We start from the raw sequence: 26,096 nt of genomic DNA on the forward strand, positions 1-26,096 counted from the left end.
TATGCAATATGCAGTCTACATGTACAGTATCTCTTATGTATGACTGCCATCTATCAATCCAATCCAATCCACTTTATTTATATAGCACATTTAAACAACAAAATGTTTCCAAAGTGCTGCACAACAATATTCAAAACTATTAAAAACAGTATAAAATAAATATGATTAAAAACGATTTTAAAGGGTAAAACCAATTAAAACGGTAAATAGAAATCAAAATTTTAAAAACACAGAGGACAACAGAAGACCACGCAACTCACGTAGTGTTAAAAGCCAGAGAATAAAAATGGGTCTTAAGACGAGACTTAAAACACTCCACTGTGGGAGCAGTTCGAATATGGAGGGGCAGAGTGTTCCAGAGCTTAGGGCCGACCACAGAGAAGGCCCTGTTTCCCCTGGTTTTAAGTCTGGTCTTGGGCACCACGAGCTGGAGCTGGCTCTCGGACCTCAGAGCGTGCGCAGGATTGTAAATTTGGATGAGGTCCGAGATATAATGAGGTGCCAGTCCATGTAAAGCTTTAAAAACAAACAACAAGGTTTTAAAATCAATTCTAAAATGAACAGGGAGCCAGTGCAAACTCTCAAGGATTGGGGTTATATGCTGGCGTCTCCTGGCCCCTGTTAAAAGTCGTGCTGCCGCATTCTGGACTAACTGCAACCGGGAGAGAGCTTTTTGGCTAATGCCAGCATAAAGTGCATTGCAGTAGTCCAGGCGACTTGAAATAAAAGCATGCACGACTTGTTCAAAAAGGTTAAAAGATAAAAACGGTTTTACCTTTGCTAAAAGACGAAGATGATAAAAACACGATTTGAAAACGCCATTGACTTGTTTGTCAAGTTTAAAATCGCTGTCTATAGTGACGCCAAGGCTGGGGACTTTGGGACGCACATAATTTTGCAGTGGTCCCAAGTCAGTGAGGACCGGACCAAAATCTACTGGTCACACTTATTACACCATGTCCATCCATCCATCCATCCATCTTCTTCCGCTTATCCGAGGTCAGGTCGCGGGGGCAGCAGCCTAAGCAGGGAAGCCCGGACTTTCCTCTCCCCAACCACTTCGTCCAGCTCTTCCCGGGGGATCCCGAGGCGTTCCCAGGCCAGCCGGGAGACATAGTCTCCCCAACGTGTCCTGGGTCTTCCCCGTGGCCTCCTACCGGTCGGACGTGCCCTAAACACCTCCCTAGGGAGGCGTTTGGGTGGCATCCTGACCAGATGCCCGAACCACCTCATCTGGCTCCTCTCGATGTGGAGGAGCAGCGGCTTTACTTTGAGCTCCCCCCGGATGACAGAGCTTCTCACCCTATCTCTAAGGGAGAGCCCCGCCATCCAGCGGAGGAAACTCATTTCGGCCGCTTGTACCCGTGATCTTGTCCTTTCGGTCATAACCCAAAGCTCATGACCATAGGTGAGTGGGTTCACAGTGTGGCGCATATTTGTAACAGTGTTAAAGCTATTTATACGGCCACCCTCAGTGTGACCTGTATGGCTGTTGACCAAGTATGGATTGCATTCACTTGTGTGTGTGAAAAGCCGTAGATATTATGTGATTGGGCCGGCACGCAAAGGCAGTGCCTTTAAGGTTTATTGGCGCTCTGCGGCATTTTAAAAAGTCATACATTTTACTTTTTGAAGCTGATACCGATCATTTCCGATATTACATTTTTATAGCATTTATCGGCCGATATCGGCATTCCAATATTATCGGACATCTCTAATATTTTCATTTGAACATATAACATGTTGGTGTTGTTTACTTAAGTCATATGGCAGCCTACATGTATCTCTTATGTGTGACTGCCATCTAATGGTCACACTTACTGTCAGGTTCAAATACAGGACATCTGTTACACAAGACAAAAGGCAAGGAATCAAACAGAGACAGAATTCAATTTGGACTCAATTGAGGAGAGACGGCTTCAACCTGTAACCTCTTACAGTGTCTTAGCACGCTCTGACGAAGAAGGTTCTCGTCTCCTTTTTTAATTCAGATGTTCCATGTTCACGCACCAACATATGTCACAATAGGAATAGGGAGGTATGTAAAACAGTCATTGTTTTTGGTCGCTTTGAAGTCCAAGAAGAGGACTTCTCGGGCTTGGCTCTTCCTGGATCCAGCTGGGGCAGGTGTTGGAGGACAATGAACAACCCCTCCCGTCTCCTGTCCACAGTGACTTCAAGAGGGCAGCGTGTCGTAAATAGCGTTGACCAAATAGTTGGAAGAGAGTTTGTGAATTACTTCAAAGAGAGTTCGTTTAACACTTCAAAGAGAGTTCCTCCAGGAGTTGAGCACATCCTGCCATCTGTCCGTGCTGAAATCACAGTGGCGTTTCTCGAGCCTTCATCCTTTTGTTAGGCCTCGAAATACAGCATTCATAATACAACATTTCTTTTGTGATAACTTACAAACAATTATTCCAACATTTCCCCCCTGTTTATCGCAAAAACTTCCCATAATCTCCTTATCCCTAATAACTTCTTCTTGCAATTTTCAGATAATGGTTCATTTCCTTACGACAAAGTTATGTTTACACTCAGAGTTCAACATCAATTTTTCTCATTGTTACTCGGGTCTGGAAACAGATCAGGAACACCATCCAGGTAGGTATCCCCATCATCAGATTCATCTTCCTTATTGTCCGCCAGGAAGTGCATCTGAACAGCTTTATCATCTGCTGGGCTAATCGCTGTGGTAATCAGACGGTTAAGCAGAGAACACAGACAGGGAATACAACAACATCCACACAACGTCAGTATTGCTACAAACACGGCCATAGATACTAGAATTGATGATACCAAAGACTTGTATTTGCCGAAACCGTCCATCCACCCATCCCACATAGATGTATCTATGCCTGAGTGCTCTTTCATTTTACCGTTGAGGGTGCGAAGGCCTTCCAGTGCTTTGGTCAGGCTACCTTCTGCGTCGGTGTTGTTTGGTATGAACGTGCAACACTGTTCACCAAATATTGCGCACACACCCCCTCTTTCCGCTAACAACATGTCCAGCGCCATACGGTTTTGAAAGGCCATAAAGGAGGTGGCGGCGAGTTGATCAGCGACTGCTTCAAGTCCGGCCTGTGTCCAATTTCCCAATCTCTGTACGTTGTAGTGGACATAGTTTATTCTGTCAACATTCTTGTTAATCGTACACCACCAGTAGACGGATGATTCAAATTCAGCTGCAACTTGATTTACCAATTTATAGTCGTCAGATACACCTCTTGGACACCCATCAATATAAGTTGGATCTACAACACTTTGCCAGTTTACATCATGTCTAATTATTTTCCAATGTTCAGATATCAAACTGTTCAGGCGTGTTAACAATTCTTGTACAAATATTGATACTTTTACTATGTGTATGCAGTTATCTGATGATACGTTTCCTAACTGTTGTACAGAGTCTTGCATGTTAATGCAGGTATAATTAGCTTTTTTCACATATTTATCAAATATTGGTTTCTGTTTTGTCTCTTTAGCTACAGGGTCAATTTTGTTTTGCTCATTACTTCAATTCAACTTTTTTTTTTTGACTCATTTTGAGTAATTGTCTGGGCTTATACATACAACACAATCAGTTTTTGTAGCCTTTCCCACTTGCTCCGCCATAAGGAACAAATTAATTACGAAAACAGGAACCAATTATTATCAAACTTTGACACACCATCAAATGGTATGCTTACAACTTTGTCACAGTGGAATTTGTAGTGTGCTAGTTAACATGTCCCTTTGATAACACAAATACAATTCCCTAATACTTTTTTTCCATTATATGACCTTTTTACTATGTGCTAAGTGTACTCAGCTTGGTCTTTCCACTATCTTTCAAATGGTGTTAGTCCTGTTGTACTTGTAATGTTAATGTACATTTTTACTAAATATTTGCATAATGCTTTTGCTACTGTCAGCACATCTGCTTTTCCTTTAGGAAATATTTCTAACTACTTTGAAAATGCATCTACTATGACCAGACAATAATGATTTCCTTCACTCTTATTTAGTTAATTGCATAGATGTTTTATACAATTTTTTTTATAAGAATTAAACTATAGGAAGTATAGTACTTCTGTATAAGGGCATTCATATCCCTCCTGTTGAGCCATGAGTTCAACCTTGGCTCAATATTGCTGCTCACTTATACCGATTTTTCTTTGTAAGATTGGTTTATTGTCTGGACATACATAGATGTCTTTTTTTTTCCAACATCATCCTCATAATCTCTTTTTATTCCTTTCATTGCTTGTCTCAATATATTGGTCAACTTGTTTTTGTAGTTCTTACAGCGTTTTTCAGCATTCTCTGTTCTTGATTTGATAAACTCCTTACAAAGTCTATTTTTCTTTTTACATGCATTTTTCAAACTGTTTATCATCCAAGGTGCATTATTTTGCCTTTGTTTAGATCTGCATGGAACCTCAGGACAATGCTTGTTATACATATTACTTTATGCATTTTTTAAGTAATGTTTTAAACTCACTTAACTGTCTATACGTCCTTATCTTATCTTAGCTATTAATCTAGGTTTTTATTTGTTCCATTATTGAATTATACATATATATATATTTGTATATATAAAAGCGCTCTTTATATATCCAAACATACATGTATATCTTCAGTCTACCTTTTCTTCATCTCTTATTTCAATACCCCCATTATCTCTCTCTCGCATTAGTTTATTTCATTTTGCATTAATTCTTATTATTGATTTTTCCCTATTCATCTATTTTTACTTTTATCTCATTTTAGCACTTTGAGATTTTTCTCCTATTTGCTTTTTCTTTTAACCTATTTTTATTTTTATTTGAACCTCCAGGGTTTTTACACAATTTGTACCTGGAAAGATACACACTTAAACACACACTAACAAACAAACAAACAAACACATTTGCAGCGATCTTACCACCAATGGCATACGCTGACAACATGACTAATTGGTGTCATCTTTTAACAGTCATGCTGAGTTACTTTGATTTTTTTTTTTCCCAGGACAGTTTCTTGCAAAATGTCCTTCTCTGCTTCAACGCCAACATGCAGTAGGGTCTAACCGCTGACGTTGTGGTTGTTGTCTTCTATTTTGGTTTAAATAGATTGTAATAGACCATATTAGATCTGCGTTTCTTTGTGTCCCTCTTTCCATTTTGAGAATTTGGAGTAATCCGTCGCCCCCTCCTACAGAGCCGAAACTTATAAGGATTACTTTTGTCTTTGTTGTAAGATAGTGGTTTAATTTATTATTGTGGTACACGTCGCTTCTACTGGAGATGGTTCCCCAGTGGAGGTGTCTTGCCTAGAGCATCCACAATAACCCACTATTTACTTCTCACAACTTTCATATGGAGTGATAGCCTAATGGCGATTACTCCCACACACTCTCACATTCACACCTTTCAGTATATTGATCTACGGAAATTTCAATGTATATTACATGCGGATTCCGTCGCCCTCCAGGTTATTGTTTTTTCACGGACAAAATTCAGTTTTTTATTCTGAATAGACCATTTTAGGTCTGTTGGACTCCGACGTCCCCAGGATAATGGTTCACGGATATTTCAAATTATTGTGGGCTCCGACACCCCCTAGTATGTTTGTTTATGGATATTACGGATTCCAGTTTTCGCGGTTCCGTTTACCTGCAGTCTTTTTGCCTCTTCAGTTTTTATCTTAATTCAGTTTTTATTTAAAATTTTAATACTCACGGACGTTGGACTCCGACGTCCCTCTAATTTGGCCTTTTTACCTGTTAGAACCTAGGATTTACAGGGTTTGTTTTACCTGTTAGAGCCTAGAATTTACAGGGTTTGTCTATGCGTCGTAACCCTCAGTCACACGCTTTCTCTCAGTCGTTTCTTTCTTCGTCAATTTAAAACGTACTCACTGCTCTCTGCCTTCCTTCCTGTTGTCCTCGGATTTTCCGTCAGTCTTTCAATTCCAGACCGAAATGAAGAAAAAGCAGTTCCTCAATCAGGATTTGGTTGCCATGGTCCTCTGGTTTCACTCACTCATGCTGGAATCGTCAGACGTGTTGGAATCCGGCTCGAAGGACAAATTAGATGTCAGGTTCAAATACAGGACATCTGTTACACAAGACAAAAGGCAAGGAATCAAACAGAGACAGAATTCAATTTGGACTCAATTGAGGAGAGACGGCTTCAACCTGTAACCTCTTACAGTGTCTTAGCACGCTCTGACGAAGAAGGTTCTCGTCTCCTCTTTTAATTCAGATGTTCCATGTTCACGCACCAACATATGTCACAATAGGAATAGGGAGGTATGTAAAACAGTCATTGTTTTTGGTCGCTTTGAAGTCCAAGAAGAGGACTTCTCGGGCTTGGCTCTTCCTGGATCCAGCTGGGGCAGGTGTTGGAGGACAATGGACAACCCCTCCCGTCTCCTGTCCACAGTGACTTCAAGAGGGCAGCGTGTCGTAAATAGCGTTGACCAAATAGTTGGAAGAGAGTTTGTGAATTACTTCAAAGAGAGTTCGTTTAACACTTCAAAGAGAGTTCCTCCAGGAGTTGAGCACATCCTGCCATCTGTCCGTGCTGAAATCACAGTGGCGTTTCTCGAGCCTTCATCCTTTTGTTAGGCCTCGAAATACAGCATTCATAATACAAACAATTATTCCAACACTTACATTTCACCATTTACCAAATAAAATTGCTTCGAGGTCGGTAAGCAAAACCAGAATTATTCCCTACTTTAGGCGCACCGGGTTATAAGGCGCACTGTCGAGTTTTGAGAAAAATAGGGTCCCGGTATTGTTTAAAGACAGTATAGTGGCGTTTTTAATTCGTTAGTACGGCAGTACTTTATAAGTAGGGGTGTTCCGTACAACACCATTGCCATCTTAATGGTTCTTCTGACCTAGACATTCACCTCCGTCATAAATTGTCAACCATCATAAAATTCATTAGCACGTTTCTGAAACGGGAGTGTAGTAAGGTTCAAGGTGACTAAAACTCCTGACCTAATTTGTGCTACTCGATTTGGGATTTGGAATGCGAGTTTAGACACAAACTTACCAGTGCGCCTGCATTTGTTTTCCTCTATCTTGTCAGAAAGCTAGACATCGGTCACATGCTTCGTCCTGTCTGCAAAGCACACCAGATCGACCGGTAAATTGAGAGCTTTGCCTTCCGGCTCAGCTCCTTCTTCACCACAACGGATCGATACAGCGTCCGCATTACTGAAGACACCGCACCGATCCGCCTGTCGATCTCACGATCCATTCACCATGTACCAAATAAAATTGCTTCGAGGTCAGTAAGCACAACCAGAATTAATCCGTACATTAGGCGCACCGGGTTATAAGGCGCACTGTCGATTTTTGAGAAAATGAAAGGATTTTAAGTGCGCCTTATAGTCCAAAAAATACGGTAGTTTTATCCATCCATCCATTTTCTACCGCTTATTCCCTTTTGGGGTCGCGGGGGGCGCTGGAGCCTATCTCAGCTACAATCGGGCGGAAGGCGGGGTACACCCTGGACAAGTCGCCACCTCATCGCAGGGCCAACACAGATAGACAGACAACATTCACACTCACATTCACACACTAGGGCCAATTTAGTGTTGCCAATCAACCTATCCCCAGGTGCATGTCTTTGGAGGTGGGAGGAAGCCGGAGTACCCGGAGGGAACCCACGCAGTCACGGGGAGAACATGCAAACTCCACACAGAAAGATCCCGAGCCCGGGATTGAACCCAAGACTACTCAGGACCTTCGTATTGTGAGGCAGATGCACTAACCCCTCTGCCACCGTGCTGCCACGGTAGTTTTAGTCATTTCAAAATGAAACCAATTAGTCCGTTATTCAGCGAATTGTCCTTTTTTCTATTATTGATTTATAATTGCTCTTAAACCAAGCAAAAATGTTATATCTAATTACTCGATTAATCAAGGGAATTTTCAGTAGAATCACTAAAATATTTGAATGCTGCAGCCCTAGCATGGCGTGATAACTTGTCTCTGTAGCGCCTGAAAATGTCCTGGAAAATTATTTCAGGGAAAGAGTAGGAACCCTGAAAAAAGCCTGAAGATGCTGTCATTTGCATACTTTGCCGACATCACGCACACACCAACTGCTTGGGTTATATCCTTAAGCCGATTTTCTACTTTGCATGTTTGAGCTAAGAATATGAGCCATAGAAGGATTGTGTCTCCGTTGGGTACACTCAATCTATACTTCAGTGGAGAATTTCAAAAACGCAGTCTTTCAGTATTTACATTGATTACACTGGTTCTTTAAAGGAGCCCTAATATGCAAAACCAATGTTTCTTACCTGATGGTACCTCTTTTTGTGTATTTGGGATACCCAAAAGCAACGTTCCCTCTAAAGTGCACACGGCAAATCTATGCCATGCACAAAATCAAATAAAAAAATAAGGGCATAACAATTTTCAATGTAAGTGATGACAAGTGTTCACACCAGGAAGCTGGTGTTCAATTATTGTAACGTCTGTCGAGACGCTTTAAGGAAGACATCAATTCCATCGATCACTTTATTGAGCAAAACGTTTTATTGTCGGCCATAAACACATGACCAAAAATATTGGTATAACATTTCTATCTCGCAAAACTGGTAATTTTCTGCCGTACAAACCAGACCAAAACCTACTTTGTCAACTATCATATCAACAGCACCCGCTCGCTCTTTCTTACTTGCACATGCACATATGGTACTTAGCCAGTGATGCGTTTACAGCCACACAAAAAGTGGGACAACTCGAACACCACACATCCATCCATCCATCCATCCATTTTCTACCGCTTGTCCCGTTCGGGGTCGCGGGGGTGCTGGAGCCTATCTCCGCACCACACATAATTTGTAATTCAAGGTCGTTGCACTATGATTTACCAATCAAATGTGTGCTTATTCTAGTGTCTTTTATTGAGAATCTTAATTTATAAATATTAATCATGAAATGCTGTTATTATATTAAAGAAATACTAATAAAAATATATATTTTGCAAACAAAGTTACAGGATTGTACCCATGATAATGATAAATGGGTTGTACTTGTATAGCGCTTTTCTACCTTCAAGGTACTCAAAGCGCTTTGACACTACTTCCACATTTACCCATTCACACACACATTCACACACTGATGGAGGGAGCTGCCATGCAAGGCGCTAACCAGCACCCATCAGGAGCAAGGGTGAAGTGTCTTGCTCAGGACACAACGGACATGACGAGGTTGGTACTAGGTGGGGATTGAACCAGGGACCCTCGGGTCGCGCACGGCCATTCTTCCACTGCGCCACGCCGTCCCATGCTTACATCTCATTGTGCAACATGTGAATGTTTTAATGGCAACTAAATGTGATATCTGAAGGGTGTACACATTATTAGCAGGACACCTACCCAGACATACAATACTAGTCCACAGCTCATGAAAAACAAAATTTTTTGTTATTGTCATTGTAAGTGGGCCAAAACACTTATTAGAAAATAATGTCATAGAAATGACTGCTGTCATTTGATTATAATAATAAAACATTTAACTTGTTATTAAGTCAGGTTTGGGACAGGTGTGCTTGCAGGTATGGCCACAGTGTGAGCGTCTGATGTTGCTCACATGAATGCTCATGGAGTTTTTGCGTTTGCTCACACACATGAAAAATTAGAGGGAACATTGCCGATAAGTCCCGAAAATTTGAACTAAACCATAGAGGCAAGGTGTGGATATTTTTAAACTCATCTTGCCTTCTTACAAACTTGTCAAACGTTTGATATTTGAGACTTTAGTGATATATTTTGCCTTAGTTACGTCAGTGGATAACTCCATATATGGTAGAGGTTTACCCGAAGACCTTTGTGCGAGCCTGCTATGTTAGCTAGCCATGTTTTAAAGCACCTTTTGCAGAAGTGTGTGTGTGTGTGTGTGTGTGTGTGTGTGTGTGTGTGTGTGCGTGTGTGTGCGTGTGTGTGCGTGTGTGCGTGTGTGTGCGTGTGTGTGTGTGTGTGTATATATATATGTATATATATATGTGTGTGTATATATATATATATAATATTTATCCATCCTCATTGTGTCTGCTTGTAAGTACTCTGTGCGTGTGCATTGCTTAACATGCTTGTATTACCAATAATATAACGACGTAAAAAAAAAAAAAGCACCGGTATTTTTCAGAGGCAGTATAGTACCGTTTTTAATTCATTAGTACCGCGGTACTTTATTAGTACCGGTATACCGTAAAACAAAAAAGTCCTTTATTTTTCTCTATACTCTTGTTGTGGGGCAGACTGGCTTGTACATGCACATGTATCCTCCGCTGATGCCATTTCTAATGCAAAGTAGCGTATAGTTCTAACTTCTCTGTCAGTAGAATCCTTATGGAAACTACACCATGGCTGACGGGTAGAAGACTCAGTCGAAGGGGGCTTTGGCACATAAATAAAACGGCGCATTCTGAACGGACAGCCAAAAAGCAGCTTGTAGATGGTCTGTAAAACTAAATCTATGCAACATTTTGACCTAAGAACCACCATTACATGTTATGTAGATCACAAGAAGAAAAAAATCATAATATGACCCCTTTTGTTTGCCATTTGCTGTACAAACCAACGACCAAAACTCTACGGTTATCCAATATTTTTGCGTAAAGGGCCACAAAAAGAATTTAATTTCTATAATGTCTCACTCTTTCAAATTCAAAAGTATTGTGGCTATTTGTATATGAGACAATTTGATAAGCGACAGTTGCCATAATATTACTCCAGCCTCAATGTTTATTGTAAAACTAGGTACTGCTGTTCTTGTTCAGGGTCATGGAGTTCAGAACACTATCAGTCCAATGTGCCTTGTCAAATCTTTGTGCACATAGGTTATATTACCTCACACACTCTGAACTTGTACATTTATATGTTGCTCTTGAGCATAAGATTTATTTTTGATTCTTGAAGCCATATTTTTTCTTGCCTTATTGGGCACTGGTATTATTTCTCTGGATATAGACATTTCTATTGATGCTTGAGTGATGTCACGGTATGAAAGTTTCTTATTATCGTGGTATTTTTAAAAAGTACTTACCGTATTTTTCGGAGTATAAGTCGCACCGGAGTATAAGTCGCACCTGCCGAAAATGCATAATAAAAAAGGAAAAAAACATATATAAGTCCCACTGGAGCCCGGCTAAACTATGAAAAAAACTGCGACTTATAGTCCGAAAAATACGGTACATATTACTTAAATCTTTTAACCAAGTTTTATTTAAAAAAAAAAAAAAAAAAAAAAAACCAACAGATTCAAAATGATTTCCTTTCTGGAAGAAACATTATTGTAGATAAGAACACTTTATCATGAACCTCAAGTAGAAATTGAATGTGCACATGAAAGGAACAAAAACATTATAAAAAAAAGTAATATGGTAGAAACAAATTAACCTAAATAACTCGAATAAAGGTGAAAATTGTGCAAGATCACTTTATAGGCATAAGAGATAAACAAATAAAAACAAATGTAAGAATTTTGCAAGGTGGCACCTGATGGCCATAAGACTAACTGCACTTTTTGTCCATATAGATAGAAATAGAGTTAATCTATGAGATCTAGTCTATCTATATATATATATATATATATATATATATATATATATATATATATATATATATATATATATATATATATATATATAGGGCTGCACGATTATGGCCAAAATAATAATTAAGATGATTTTTCATCAATATTGAAATCATAATTATTGATTGTTAGGTAAACAGAGTTGGGGTGTGAACGTGATATCATGCAATTTGTAATGTCTAATAAAAAGGCTATAGATAAACTTTATCCATATATATTTAAATACAAATATTAGTTTTTTGTTCATTAATATTATCAATGTGTCAGCTTTTTTCATTACATGATGCCTTTTATCTCTATTTTTACATTTTGATAGAGAGGTATTTTTTTAAGTTATGTACATTCATATGTACAAGTACAGTAGATGCTGTATCGGGACAGATCCATCAAGAGTTTGAGCAGAAATATGTCGTAGAGGAATTAACTATACTAGGGATGTCCGATAATGGCTTTTTGCTGATATCAGATATTCCGATATTGTCCAACTCTTTAATTACCGATACCGATATCACATATATACAGTCGTGGAATTAACACACTATTATGCCTAATTTGGACAACCAGGTATGGTGAAGATAAGTTACTTTTTTTAAAAATTAATAAAATAAGATAAATAAATTAAAAAAAATTTCTTGAATAAAAAAGAAAGTAAAACAATATAAGAACAGTTACATAGAAACTAGTAATTAATGAAAATTAGTAAAATTAACTGTTAAAGGTTAGTACTATTAGTGAACCAGCAGCACGCACAATCATGTGTGCTTACGGACTGTATCCCTTGCAGACTGTATTGATATATATTGATATATAATGTAGGAACCAGAATATTAATAACAGAAAGAAACAACCCTTTTGTGTGAATGAGTGTAAATGGGGGAGGGAGGTTTTTTGGTTTGGTGCACTAATTGTAAGTATATCTTGTGTTTTTTATGTTGATTTAATTTAAAAAAAAAACAACAACAAAAAAACGATACGGTAATAAAAAACCGATACCGATAATTTCCGATATTACATTTTAACACATTTATCGACCGATAATATTGGCAGGCCGATATCATCGGACATCTCTAAACTATACACAATGAAACATTAACAAAATGCTATGTCACATGAATGGTTTTTAAAGTAATACCTTTGTGACACGAAAAAACCCCACAGGTAATGTAAAAAAACATGGTGTTTACTTTTTGATATCAATATAAAACACAAAGCAGTTTGGGTATTGAAGCTACATTCAAATAAACAAGCATTGTTCTTCAACAACACTAAGTGGTTCAGCACAACAGTTTGGCCAACAATAAACAGGAGTGATACATCTCACATCAAATACACAATCTTCACAGCCTGCGTTCAGTTAGATGAGATGACAAAACATTTAACTAGTATTGATTGATTGAAACTTATATTAGTAGATTGTACAGTACAGTACATATTCTGTACAATTGACCACTAAATGGTAACACCCCAATAAGTTTTTTCAACTTGTTTAAGTCGGGGTCCACGTTATGATGTTGTTGGAACACTGATAAAGTTTGCAGTTAAAGGACGAGTGAGCATCCCAGTAAACAAACTAAATACTTTATAAACTAGTTGCGACAACGTTCACGACACAATGCCTGCTGCATGTTTCTTCACCTCATTAAGTCTCAGTCACAACAGTTGATGGAGGCTCTATTGTGAAAATAAAAGCAACATCAAATAGTTTTCTCCTTCCTTGGGACGGCGTGGCGCAGTGGAAGAATGGCCGTGCGCGACCCGAGGGTCCCTGGTTCAATCCCCACCTAGTACCAACCTCGTCATGTCCGTTGTGTCCTGAGCAAGACACTTCACCCTTGCTCCTGATGGGTGCTGGTTAGCGCCTTGCATGGCAGCTCCCTCATCAGTGTGTGAATGTGTGTGTGAATGGGTAAATGTGGAAGTAGTGTCAAAGCGCTTTGAGTACCTTGAAGGTAGAAAAGCGCTATACAAGTACAACCCAACCCATTCGCTGTATAGTTTGTGTGGGACAGATGAGTCGGTCTCCAATATTGTCCACACCTGTCGCCATCTAAAAAAAGCACTGCGCTCTTAAACGCACGCCGAGAATCCACGAATATGAAGCGAGGGAAAATGAAGTTGAACCAAGCACTTCGCTCTGTTTACTCTGAGACAAAATCTATAGCAAAGTCAGTGTAATTGTGTTCCGCCATGTGACTGTTTCCAGGAAGTAAGCAGTGTTGCCTAAAATGCAACAATAATGATGTTTTTTCTGTAATTTGACTGCGGTTTATCATTATCCAGTTTACATCCCTAAAGTAGACATTGCAATCCAGTAGTATAGTGGGTAACGTTTTGGAGAACAAGAAGTTTAGAAAAGATTCTTGTGGCATATTTATTTAGGAGCGAGCCTCTGTGGCCTTTCTTGTCTAAATAGTCATGTCACAGTAATGGGCAGCTCTTCAGCATAATTAATGTGCGGACATTCTTGGCCTCGGTGGAAGTGTATAAGTGAAAAGTGGCTTGTTTACTGCCTGGGTGCCAGACAGATGAATCTGTGATTCAGCCTGGACCACAGACAGATGTTTGTGTAATTCACTAAAGACTCTTATTTGATGCACAGGAAGTGCCACAATAACACAAGTTGATAGAGCGAGGTCAGCTTGTCAAGAGATGATAATCATTCCAGGAGTAAGATTCACGATTCCCAGAATTCCCATTAATGTCAGTGCTTACGACCAGAGTTATGTGTATTGTGGAAGATATAACCGTATCATTTAGGGCTGTCTTCAAATTATATTTGACCGTTTGATTCGGAGGAGTCTGATTTGACCATCAACATCGCAGTCAAATTGTCAGGCATTTAAGCCCCCTCTGTAGGAGTTAAGTACCTGCTGAGGCACCCACATACAGCAGGTGTTGGGAGGATGCATCAATTGTGTTCTTCATTCGTAAAAGACTCCTGTGTGTAGACAAATAGTTTTTAGAGAGTATGTTGTTCTCATTCAACCAGGTCGTTGTGTTTTCAGGGCATTCAATCGATTGCAACTGGACTGTTTGGTTTGTCTTAAACGTTTCGCCTGTTATCCAAGTAGACTTCATCAGATATAGTCGTAGACTTGGATTGGTCGGATCTAATCTAGCGGCTGGTGGGTTTTGGCACCAGCCGCTAGACTAGATCTGACCAGTTTAAGACTAGATGTGGCCAATCTAAGACTAGATGTGGCCAATCTAAGACTAGATGTGGCCAATCTAAGACTAGATGTGGCCAATCTAAGACTAGATGTGGCCGATCTAAGACTAGATGTGACCGATCTAAGACTAGATGTGACCGATCTAAGACTAGATGTGACCGATCTAAGACTATGACTAGATGTGACCAATCTAAGTCTAAGACTAGATGTGACCAATCTAAGTCTAAGACTAGATGTGACCAATCTAAGTCTAAGACTAGATGTGACCAATCTAAGTCTAAGACTAGATGTGACCAATCTAAGTCTAAGACTAGATGTGACCAATCTAAGTCTGAGTCTAGATGTGACCGATCTAAGACTAGATGTGACCGATCTAAGACTAGATGTGGCCGATCTAAGACTAGATGTGACCGATCTAAGTCTAACACTAGATGTGACCGATCTAAGTCTAAGACTAGATGTGACCAATGTGAGACTAGATGTGACCAATGTGAGACTAGATGTGACCAATGTGAGACTACATGCAACCAATCTAAGTGTGACCAATCTAAGTGTAGGACTAGATGTGACCAATCTAAGTCTAAGACTAGATGTGACTAATCTAAAGCTAAGACTAAATGTGACCAATCAAAGACTAGATGTGACCCATGTAAGTCTAGGACTAGATAATAATAATAATGGATTCGATTTATATAGCGCTTTTGTAGACACTCAAAGCGCTTTACAGAGAAGTGAGAACCCATCATTCATTCACACCTGGTGGTGGTAAGCTACATTTGTAGCCACAGCTGCCCTGGGGTAGACTGATGGAAGCGTGGCTGCCAGTTTGCGCCCCTGACCACCACCCATCATTCATCATTCATTCACCAGTGTGAGTGGCACTGGGGGAAAGGGTGAAGTCTCCTGCCCAAGGACACAACGGCAGCGATTTGGATGGTAAGAGGCGGGGAGCGAACCTGCAACCCTCAGGTTTCTGGCACGGCCGCTCTACCCACTACGCCATGCCCCTTAGATCTGACCAATCAAAGTCTAAGACTAGATGTGACCAATCTAAGTCTAAGACTAGATGTGACCAATCTAAGTCTATGAGTATGAACCGAAGAAGTTTATTTGGATGAGAGACCAAACGTCTTCTAAGACAAACCAAACAGTCCAGCTGCGATCAATTGAAAGCCCTGAGAGTATTTTGTACTATTTTGGCTGTCACTAAAAAATTATCACTGCTTCCTGGTGTGACATAACATGTCTAAAAATTCTGGCCGTGTGTTTTGGCCTCTCACATCTCTTATTATCTAAAAACTATTTGTCTACACACACTAATCTTTTACTAATAGTGTTGTGAGGACGTTTCTACTTTACATTGGGGGAGCGGGCTCTTCGGGACGAGCCGCAGTCCGACACAAAGCTCTCCGCGCCACCGCCCGTCTCTGGCTGTCCGAATCCCTCTGGTTGGATCTCACCGGAAATTTTACACACCACCTCGCCCCGGCTGGCACCTCTAGCAGAGGTAATGATCCTTCCGCGGGTTCACATATGGAAACTTTGTAAGGACTTTTTCTTCCTCTATTTAGTCAAGTTCAATGTCTTGTCGGCGCAGCGCCAGAGGGGAAGACCTTGCTAAACAATCCAATCTCGATCATGTTTGTTTGTTTATCGGTGTGATTTAGCCTATTTTTGAGGTGGAAAAAGTTGTAAATTAGATCAGGGTTTTGTTCACTTTGAAAACCTGTATTCCTTTACAAGTATCTAGAATAATCACCTGTAGCAGCTAGATTTACACCACGTGACAATATGACACCTAGTGACCAGTCAGTATACACCACTATCATCTTAATCTGTTTATATCTCTCTTTAAAAATACACCGTAGATTCGACTGAAAGTCGACTATGGGCAAAATCTAACGAATAAGTATGAAAATCCTTAGTTGAGGCAGCCCTAATATAGTTTTGTATTGATTCTTGCAAATAAGTCATACAGTTTATTGGCTCTTTGTAATGGATAAACTAAGAGAGATGAAATAGTTTACTGAGAATTTAACAAATGTTTGTAATTATTCTAACTTCTGAACCCCAGCTTTGTTGCTGCCTCTGTTAAGCAGCCTCATCTGTTTCATCAACCATAACTAGATCACAGTATTTGTAGTCCTATTAAGTACTCCACCCACCTTCCCGAGTCCACCCTATCACCAAAGCACCCCTTGGCTAGACTCCAGGAATAACACAGCTGTTGAGGAGGCTTAGTTTCCGTGGCAATGGCCACTGGCCTAGACTGGAATGTTGTGTGAAGTGAGACTGTCTGACAGACTAATGGCAGAGTGAAGGGCATTGCAGTTCCTCTACGGCTATCCTCCTTTGCTACAGCGCAGGTTACTGGGTTTCTCCCGCTTTATTCCAGCTTGTTTCATAACCGCACAAGAGGCTCTCCTACAGGGTCGAGGAGAGATTATTTGCTTTGTAATATGAGCTAAAGATGCCTGTGTGTTCGGAGCTGCTTTGCGGGTTCTTAGAAGCTGCCCCCAATACATTGAGAAGGCCTCCATCAGTAAGGAAGTAACCTACCGTAGATATGGACCAGCGTGGATGTATTAGGCAAAGAAATAATCCTGTTCTAAATCATTCAATGTAGCCAAGAGGTAATAGAAATACAGGTTTTTAGGAAAGCTCAACCATGTTGCAAATCGCACCATCTTGGATCACCAACTGGAGACTTTGGTTTGTTGTGTACAGACCCACAGCTTGTTAATGATTTAAAGTGACATGCACATCCTCCTCACTACTCAGACAACTCTGAATACATTAGCATTACATTAGATGTCAGCTGAGCAGATACTTTATGTTTGCTGTCTGGTCGGGAATTTACCCGTCAGTACTTCAGTCGTTCAGTTAAAAGGCCACGGCTGTCTGTCACCATGACCTCATACTCTCACTGTCGTAGGCCATGTTGACAAGCTAGCTAAGGAATATAAATTATTTACAGACACTGATGTTGTGTGTTTTTAATTTAAAGTTCTGTCCTTTTCCCAGAGGATGGAGCACTGGTCACTGTGGACGTTGGTCTGGCCTACAGGGACGATACAGTCAGTGAGTGGACGGAGATGGCTCACTCTTTTGAGCAACGGAAGCTCAGCTGCAACTTCACGACTGCCAAGGTGCCTTAGCGACACATTGTGTTGTTTTAGGGCGTTAAGAACAGCAAGAGTACTTCTAAATTAATGCTTGATTTCCTGATGCAACCCATTCATATATGACAATAAGTTGTTTGTGCTCCACAGACTTTTGAAAACGAGGGCCGTTACTACGAGTGTGACCTGCTGCCCTTCATGGAGGTGGGCAGCGTGGCCCACAAGTACTATCTCCTCAACATTCGTCTACCCGTCAATGAGCGCAAGAAGATCAATGTGGGCATTGGAGAAATAAAGGACATTCGTCTGGTTGTAAGTTGACTTCTTATCGCACGTTGTAACCTAAACAGAGACATGTGTGGAATCTCATATTGTGTTGGTAGTAAAGTTCTGGCTACAGACACAGTGCATCAAGAAAGTATTTACAGTCTTTCACTTTTTCCACATTTTATTATCCATCCATCCATCCATCCATTTTCTAACGCTTGTACCTCTGTTACAGCCTTATTCCAAAATGGAATACTTTTTTGTCCACACAATACCCTATAAAGACAATGTGAAATAAGTATTCACAGCCTTTGCTTAAAGGGAAACATTATCACCAGACCTATGTAAGCGTCAATATATACCTTGATGTTGCAGAAAAAAGACCATATATTTTTTTAACCGATTTCCGAACTCTAAATGGGTGAATTTTGGCGAATTAAACGCCTTTCTATTATTCGCTCTCGGAGCGATGACGTCACAACGTGACGTCACATCGGGAAGCAATCCGCCATTTTCTCAAACACCGAGTCAAATCAGCTCTGTTATTTTCCGTTTTTTCGACTGTTTTCCGTACCTTGGAGACATCATGCCTCGTCGGTGTGTTGTCGGAGGGTGTAACAACACGAACAGGGGCGGATTCAAGTTGCACCAGTGGCCCAAAGATGCGAAAGTGGCAAGAAATTGGACGTTTGTTCCGCACACTTTACCGACGAAAGCTATGCTACGACAGAGATGGCAAGAATGTGTGGATATCCTGCGACACTCAAAGCAGATGCATTTCCAACGATAAAGTCAAAGAAATCTGCCGCCAGACCCCCATTGAATCTGCCGGAGTGTGTGAGCAATTCAGGGACAAAGGACCTCGGTAGCACGGCAAGCAATGGCGGCAGTTTGTTCCCGCAGACGAGCGAGCTAAACCCCCTATCGACCCTAGCTTCCCTGCCCTGCTGACATCAACTCCAAAACTGGACAGATCAGCTTTCAGGAAAAGAGCGCGGATGAGGGTATGTCTACAGAATATATTAATTGATGAAAATTGGGCTGTCTGCACTCTCAAAGTGCATGTTGTTGCCAAATGTATTTCATATGCTGTAAACCTAGTTCATAGTTGTTAGTTTCCTTTAATGCCAAACAAACACATACCAATCGTTGGTTAGAAGGCGATCGCCGAATTCGTCCTCGCTTTCTCCCGTGTCGCTGGCTGTCGTGTCGTTTTCGTCGTTTTCGCTTGCATACGGTTCAAACCGATATGGCTCAATAGCTTCAGTTTCTTCTTCAATTTCGTTTTCGCTACCTGCCTCCACACTACAACCATCCGTTTCAATACATTCGTAATCTGTTGAATCGCTTAAGCCGCTGAAATCCGAGTCTGAATCCGAGCTAATGTCGCTATAGCTTGCTGTTCTTTCCGCCATGTTTGTTTTTGTTGGCTTCACTGTGTGACGTCACAGGAAAATGGACGGGTGTTTATAACGATGGTTAAAATCAGGCACTTTGAAGCTTTTTTTAGGGATATTGCGTGATGGGTAAAAAACTTCGAAAAATTTAATAAGCCACTGGGAACTGATTTTTAATGGTTTTAACCATTCTGAAATTGTGATAATGTTCCCCTTTAATACTTAGTTGATGCACCTTGGGCAGCAATTCCAGCCTCAAGTATTTTTGAATACGATGCCACAAGGTTGGCACACCTATCTTTGGGCACTTTCAACCATTCCTCTTTGCAGCACCTCTCAAGCTCTATCAGGTTGGATGGGAAGCGTTGGTTTTCATCCAGGATGTCTCTGTACATTGCTGCATTCATCTTTCCTTCTATCCTGACTAGTCTCCCAGTTCTTGCCGCTAAAAAGCATCCCCACAGCATGATGCTGCCACCACCATGCTTCACTGTAGGGATGGTGATGAGCATTCACGCCAAAAACTTCAATCTTTGTCTCATCAGACCAGATAATTTAGTTTCTCATGGTCTGAGAGTCTTTCAGATGCATTTTGGCAAACTTTTGACTAAGAAATGGCTTCCATCTGGCCTGATTGGTGGATTGTCCCTCTGGAAGGTTCTCCTCTCTCCACAGAGGAAGCTGTAGATCTGACAGAGTGACCATGGTCTTGGTCACCTCCCTGATTAGACTAAGATGAATGCAGCAATGTACAAAGACATCCTGGATGAAAACCAACTTTTCCCATCCAACCTGATGGAGCTTGAGAGGTGCTGCAAAGAGGAATGGTTGAAAGTGCCCAAAGATAGGTGTGCCAAGCTTGTGGCATCGTATTTAAAAAAGACTTGACAAGGCTGTAATTGCTGCCAAAGGTGCATCAACAAAGTGTTTAGCAGAGACTATCAATACTTATGTACATGTGAGTTTTTGTTTGAATACATTTGCACAATTTTATATTTAAAAAAAAAAAATAGCATTCTCTCGAGGAGCTTCAAGCACACCTGTGAAGTGAAAACCATTTCAGGTGACGACCTCTTAAAGCTCATCAAGAGAATGCCAAGAGTGTGCAAAGCAGTAATCCGAACAAATGGTGGCTATTTTGAAGAAACTAGAATATATAACATGTTTTCAGTTATTTCACCTCTTTTTGTTAAGTACCTAACTCCACACGTCTTCATTCATAGTTTTGATGCCTTCAGTGACAATCTACAATGTAAATAGTCATGAAAATAAAGAAAACATATTGAATGAGAAGGTGTGTCCAAACGTTTGGCCTGTACTGTATATATATCTATCAATACTTCTCTTTCAAGGGAATCCACCAAAATGGCGGTTTCACTAAGGTTTGGTTCGCCATGAAGACCTTCCTCACACCAAGCATCCTCATCATCATGATCTGGTACTGGAGACGCATCACGCTCATGAGTCGACCCCCTGTGCTGCTGGAGAAGTAAGACCACACGTTCATCACTACTACAGAGGTTTTGCATTGTGAATTTGTTCGGAAAGTGGGCATTATGATTCACATCTGAAATAATCCTGATAGCCAACCCAACAGCATTGTGACTGCAGTGCACTTTTAGAAGAACTGCAGCCAGAACCTCCACAAATAGTTTCATCGCAAACCAGTGACTCATCTACTTGAGGATGCATATTAACTATGGATGAAATGTGCAAGTGGGTCAGTGAGATAAGAGGGCGTCTGATGGGGAGTCATATTCATACCAAGGGTTTATACAAACAACCATATACGATTATGGCTGACCTAACTATAGAAAAAGATGCAGCTTTTAACTTTCTTTTTCTCCCAATTCAGGGTTTTTCCCAGATTGCCACTATATATGTGGCGGTGGGGGCGTGGTCAATGTGACATCATATATGGCGTCATGATCATTTTGATCGGCAATGATGCATAAAATAAATGTTTTATGTATAGCTAAAAAAATCTGTTATGTATATTTAAAAACAAATCTGTGCCATTAGAAATGAATGTTAATTTGCTCTTCTCTATTTTTCAATTGTTGCTGCTCATTGTAAAAGTTAACGCAGGCTACACCAGTGGTTCTCAAACTTTTTTTGTCATCCCCCACTTTGGACAAGGGGGAGTTTTCAAGCCCCACCTGCCCCCATCACCCCAACAGAACGCTAATGCCAAGCTTTAACATTTTCAAATTAATTGAACATCAAGTTGTATACATTCAAACTCAATAACATAAAATAACATCAAGTTCAATAATAAATAAAATAACTGTGCAGCTGTGGTATAACTTGCATCAAGTTCAATAATAAATAAAATAACTTCCATCAAGTTCAATAATAAATAAAATAACTGTGCAGCTGTGGTATAACTTGCATCAAGTTCAATAATAAATAAAATAACTTCCATCAAGTTCAATAATAAATAAAACAAAAGTGTTATAACTTGCATCACGTTCAATAATAAAAATAAAAAAAAAGTGTTATAACTTGCATCAAGTTCAATAATAAAAAAAAAAAAAGTGTTATAACTTGCATCACGTTCAATAATAAAAAATAAAAAAAGTGTTATAACTTGCATCAAGTTCAATAATAAATCAAATAAGTGTTATAACTTGCATCAAGTTCAATAATAAATCAAAAAAAGTGTTATAACTTGCATCAAGTTCAATAATAAATCAAACAAAAGTGTTATAACTTGCATCAAGTTCAATAATAAATCAAAAAAAGTGTTATAACTTGCATCACGTTCAATAATAAATAAAAACAAGTGTTATAACTTGCATCAAGTTCAATAATAAATCAAATAAAAGTGTTATAACTTGCATCAAGTTCAATAATAAATCAAATAAAAGTGTTATAACTTGCATCACGTTCAATAATAAATCAAATAACTTGCATCAAGTTCAATAATAAATAAAATAAAAGTGCCTCTTTGTAATCTTTGCAAAGAAAAAAGGAGGAGCTATGCATTTGGCAAGACAGGGCAAGTGACAGCACTTTTCCCCGTGAGAGCCACTTTGCTTCACTGTGAAACAGCACGGCTGTATGATCAGCTCCCATTTCCTCACACAGTGCAGAGAACAGTCGCACTTTCAGTGGTCGTGTTTTGATCAAATTTACCGCGCTCACAACATCTGTTAAAACTTCATTGAGTTCGGGGCTGAGCTGCCTTGACGCGAGTGCTTCCCGGTGAATGACACAGTGTGTGCACGTCAGATTTTTGTTTCTCTGCAGGCGCTGGCTCTGGCTCGACGACCTTTGAGGTGCGAGTCACAAATGTATATATTTGTGTAATTGTGGTCCACACATTAGCCTGCTACCCATCCACGCGAAAGTTTGTTCCGCTTAGCCCCGCCCACAGTAGTTACTGTTGCTATGTCTGTCAAACTTTCGCTCCTACCGAGAAATTTAAAGCCTACAGTAAAAATAAGTACCGGTAATTTCCATTTATTTATATAGCGGATTTCACAGACAGAATCACAAAGTGATTTACAGTGTGTATAGAAAATGAAAGCATTGTAAAAAAAAAATCTAAGAATATAATAATTAAAAAAATTTTTTTAAGTGAAATTTCCTCCCGTTCCTCGCGCCCCACCTGTCATCTCTCTATTCCCCACCAGTGGGGCGCGCCCCAAACTTTGAGAAACGCTGGGCTACACTATATTGCTGGGTTGCTTATGACGTCACGTCCGTTTTGCTTCATCGCGGTGTAGTTCACTTGAAGAGTTCTGAGCTCTGCTGTGCTGTTCCAAGCGTTTAAATAGAGAGGAAATAATTTTTAATAGATTCCCGACAAAAGTGGTTCATAAAGGTAATAAAGTCAGGGAAATTATGAAAGTGCGTCGAGCGAAATGCCCTTCAAAAATATCATGCAATTAGTTTTTCTTATAGCTAGCTTTTAATTTTCCTGAGGGAACTCTCCTGAAGGAATCAATTAAGTACTATCCATCTATCTAGACTTGAGATGTCCGATAATGGCTTTTTTGCCGATATTCTGATATTGTCCAACTCTTAATTACCGATTCCGATATCAACCGATACCAATATATACAGTCGTGGAATTAACACATTATTATGCCTAATTTTGTTGTGATGCCCCGCTGGATGCATTAAACAATGTAACAAGGTTTTCCAAAATAAATCAACTCAAGTTATGGAAAAAAATGCCAACATGCCATATTTATTATCGAAGTCACAAAGTGCATTATTTTTTTTAACATGCCTCAAAACAGCAGCTTGGAATTTGGGACTTGCTCTCCATGAGAAAGCATGAGGAGGTTGAGGTGGGGGGGTAGCAAGGGTGTATATTGTAGCGTACCGGAAGAGTTAGTGCTGCAAGGGGTTCTGGGTATTTGTTCTGTTGTGTTTATGTTGTGTTACGGTGCGGATGTTCTCCCGAAATGTGTTTGTCATTCTTGTTTGGTGTGGGTTCACAGTGTGGCGCATATTTGTAACAGTGTTAAAGTTGTTTATACGGCCACCCTCAGTGTGACCTGTATGGCTGTTGACCAAATATGTCTTGCATTCACTTGTGTGTGTGAAAAGCCGTAGATATTATGTGATTGGGCCGGCATGCAAAGGCAGTGCCTTTAAGGTTTATTGGCGCTCTGTACTTCTCCCTACGTCCGTGTACCACTCTGTACAGCGGCGTTTTAAAAAGTCATACATTTTACTTTTTGAAACCGATACCGATAATTTCCGATATCACATTTTAAAGCACTTATCGGCCGATAATATCGGCAGTCCGATATTATCAGACATCTCTAATCTAGACCTGTGTGTTTATTTCCGTACCTGCCGGTTTCGGCTACAACTGTTGCAGAAGCCAAATAACAAATTACCGTATTTTCCGCACTATAAGGCGCACCGGATTATTAGCCGCACCTTCTATGAATTACATATTTCATAATTTTGTCCAACAATAAGCCGCCCCGGACTATAAGCCGCGCCTACGCTGCGCTAAAGTGAATGTCAAAAAAACGCTGCGCTAAAGTGAATGTCAAAAAAACAGTCAGATAGTTCAGTCAAACTTTAATAATATATTGAAAACCAGCGTTCTAACAACTCTGTCCCAAAATGTACGCAAATGTGCAATCACAAACATAGTAAAATTCAAAATGGTGTAGAGCAATAGTAACATAATGTTGCTCGAACGTTAATGTCACAACACACAAAATAAACATAGCGCTCACCTTCTGAAGTTATTCTTCATTCGTAAATCCTTCGAATTCTTCGTCTTCGGTGTCCGAATTGAAAAGTTGCGCAAGCGTGGTATCCAAAATGGCCGGTTCCGTCTCGTAGAAGTCATCGGGAGTCAGTGTCGCTGTTGTTCTGTGAATCCTGCCTTCCGGAAAGCTCGGACCACAGTTGTGACCGAAATATCTGCCCAAGCATTTACGATCCACTGGCAAATGTTGGCGTATGTCGTCCGAGGCTGTCTGCCCGTCTTAGTGAAGGTGTGTTCGCCTTCGGAGCTGTGTGAAAAAAGCCACCCGGCCTCTTCGCGTAAACTTCCCTTAACCACTCGCTCATCTTTTCTTCATCCATCCATCCCTTCGAGTTAGCTTTTATGATGACGCCGGCTGGAAAGGTCTCTTTTGGCAAGGTCTTCCTTTTGAATATCACCATGAGTGGAAGTTAGCATGGCAAGCTAGAACCACAGTGAAGGATGACTTCTCATTCCCTGTGGAGCGAATATTCACCGTACGTGCTCCCGTTCCACAGTGCGGTTCAGTTGCTGTGAAATACGGTAGTAATCCGTGTGCGGATGGAGAGATTGCGTCTTTTTATGAACCGGATCGTTTAGTAGGAGCCATTTTGTGGTCTTTACAGATGTAAACAGGAAATGAAACGTACGGTGATATCCGCGCGTTTTTTCTTCTTCTTCCGGGGGCGGGTGAAGCGCTTCCTGTTCTATGGGGGCGGGTGAAGCGCTTCCTGTTCTATGGGGGCGGGTGCTTTCCTTGGCGGTTGCTTGCGTAGAATAAGAAGCGCTTCCTGTTCTACCGGGAAAAAAGATGGCGGCTGTTTACCGAAGTTGCGAGATCGAAACTTTATGAAAATTAATCGTAATAAAGCGCACCGGGTTATAAGGCGCACTGTTAGCTTTTGAGAAAATTTGTGGTTTTTAGGTGCGCCTTATAGTGCGGAAAATACGGTACCGGTACATAATTTTTTGAAGACCTAATGAATCTGTTTGTATTTCAAAAATATCACTTTCGTCATCTTGTGGAATACAATCGGACTGCTTGTGTCTGCAGTGATCACTTTGTAAAATGTTTGTTTGAACATGTGATTTGTTTGAGAAACTTTCTGTGATGCAATCCAGTTTATTCTCCACTATATTCGTAGTGTTTGAGAGCAGAGAACAAGAGAAGCCATTAGTTTGTGTTCTTTTGTGGTTGCTATGCCTAAATATAACTAGAAGACCTGCTTGTGCAAATAAACTAACGTCATGTTAAGTCCTCGTAGTAAATATTGTGATTGTTGGTCCAATCCACCGTATTTTCTTTGTCCATTTTCATAACAAACTAAAAGT

General features: G+C 40.3%; 1 protein-coding gene across 1 annotated transcript in view; it reads left to right on the top strand.

The window, feature by feature from the left end:
• The window catches only part of wls (Wnt ligand secretion mediator), a 113,747-nt gene that overhangs the window by 36,778 nt on the left and 50,873 nt on the right, over positions 1-26,096 (top strand). The window contains exons 3-5 of the mRNA XM_061941270.2: positions 17,779-17,903; positions 18,027-18,188; positions 20,893-21,029. Coding sequence (XP_061797254.2) covers positions 17,779-17,903; positions 18,027-18,188; positions 20,893-21,029 — 424 coding nt within the window. The remainder of the gene's footprint in view (positions 1-17,778; positions 17,904-18,026; positions 18,189-20,892; positions 21,030-26,096) is intronic.

The sequence above is a fragment of the Nerophis lumbriciformis genome, linkage group LG03 (assembly GCF_033978685.3).
Source record: "Nerophis lumbriciformis linkage group LG03, RoL_Nlum_v2.1, whole genome shotgun sequence".
Taxonomy (NCBI): Eukaryota; Metazoa; Chordata; class Actinopteri; order Syngnathiformes; family Syngnathidae; genus Nerophis; species Nerophis lumbriciformis.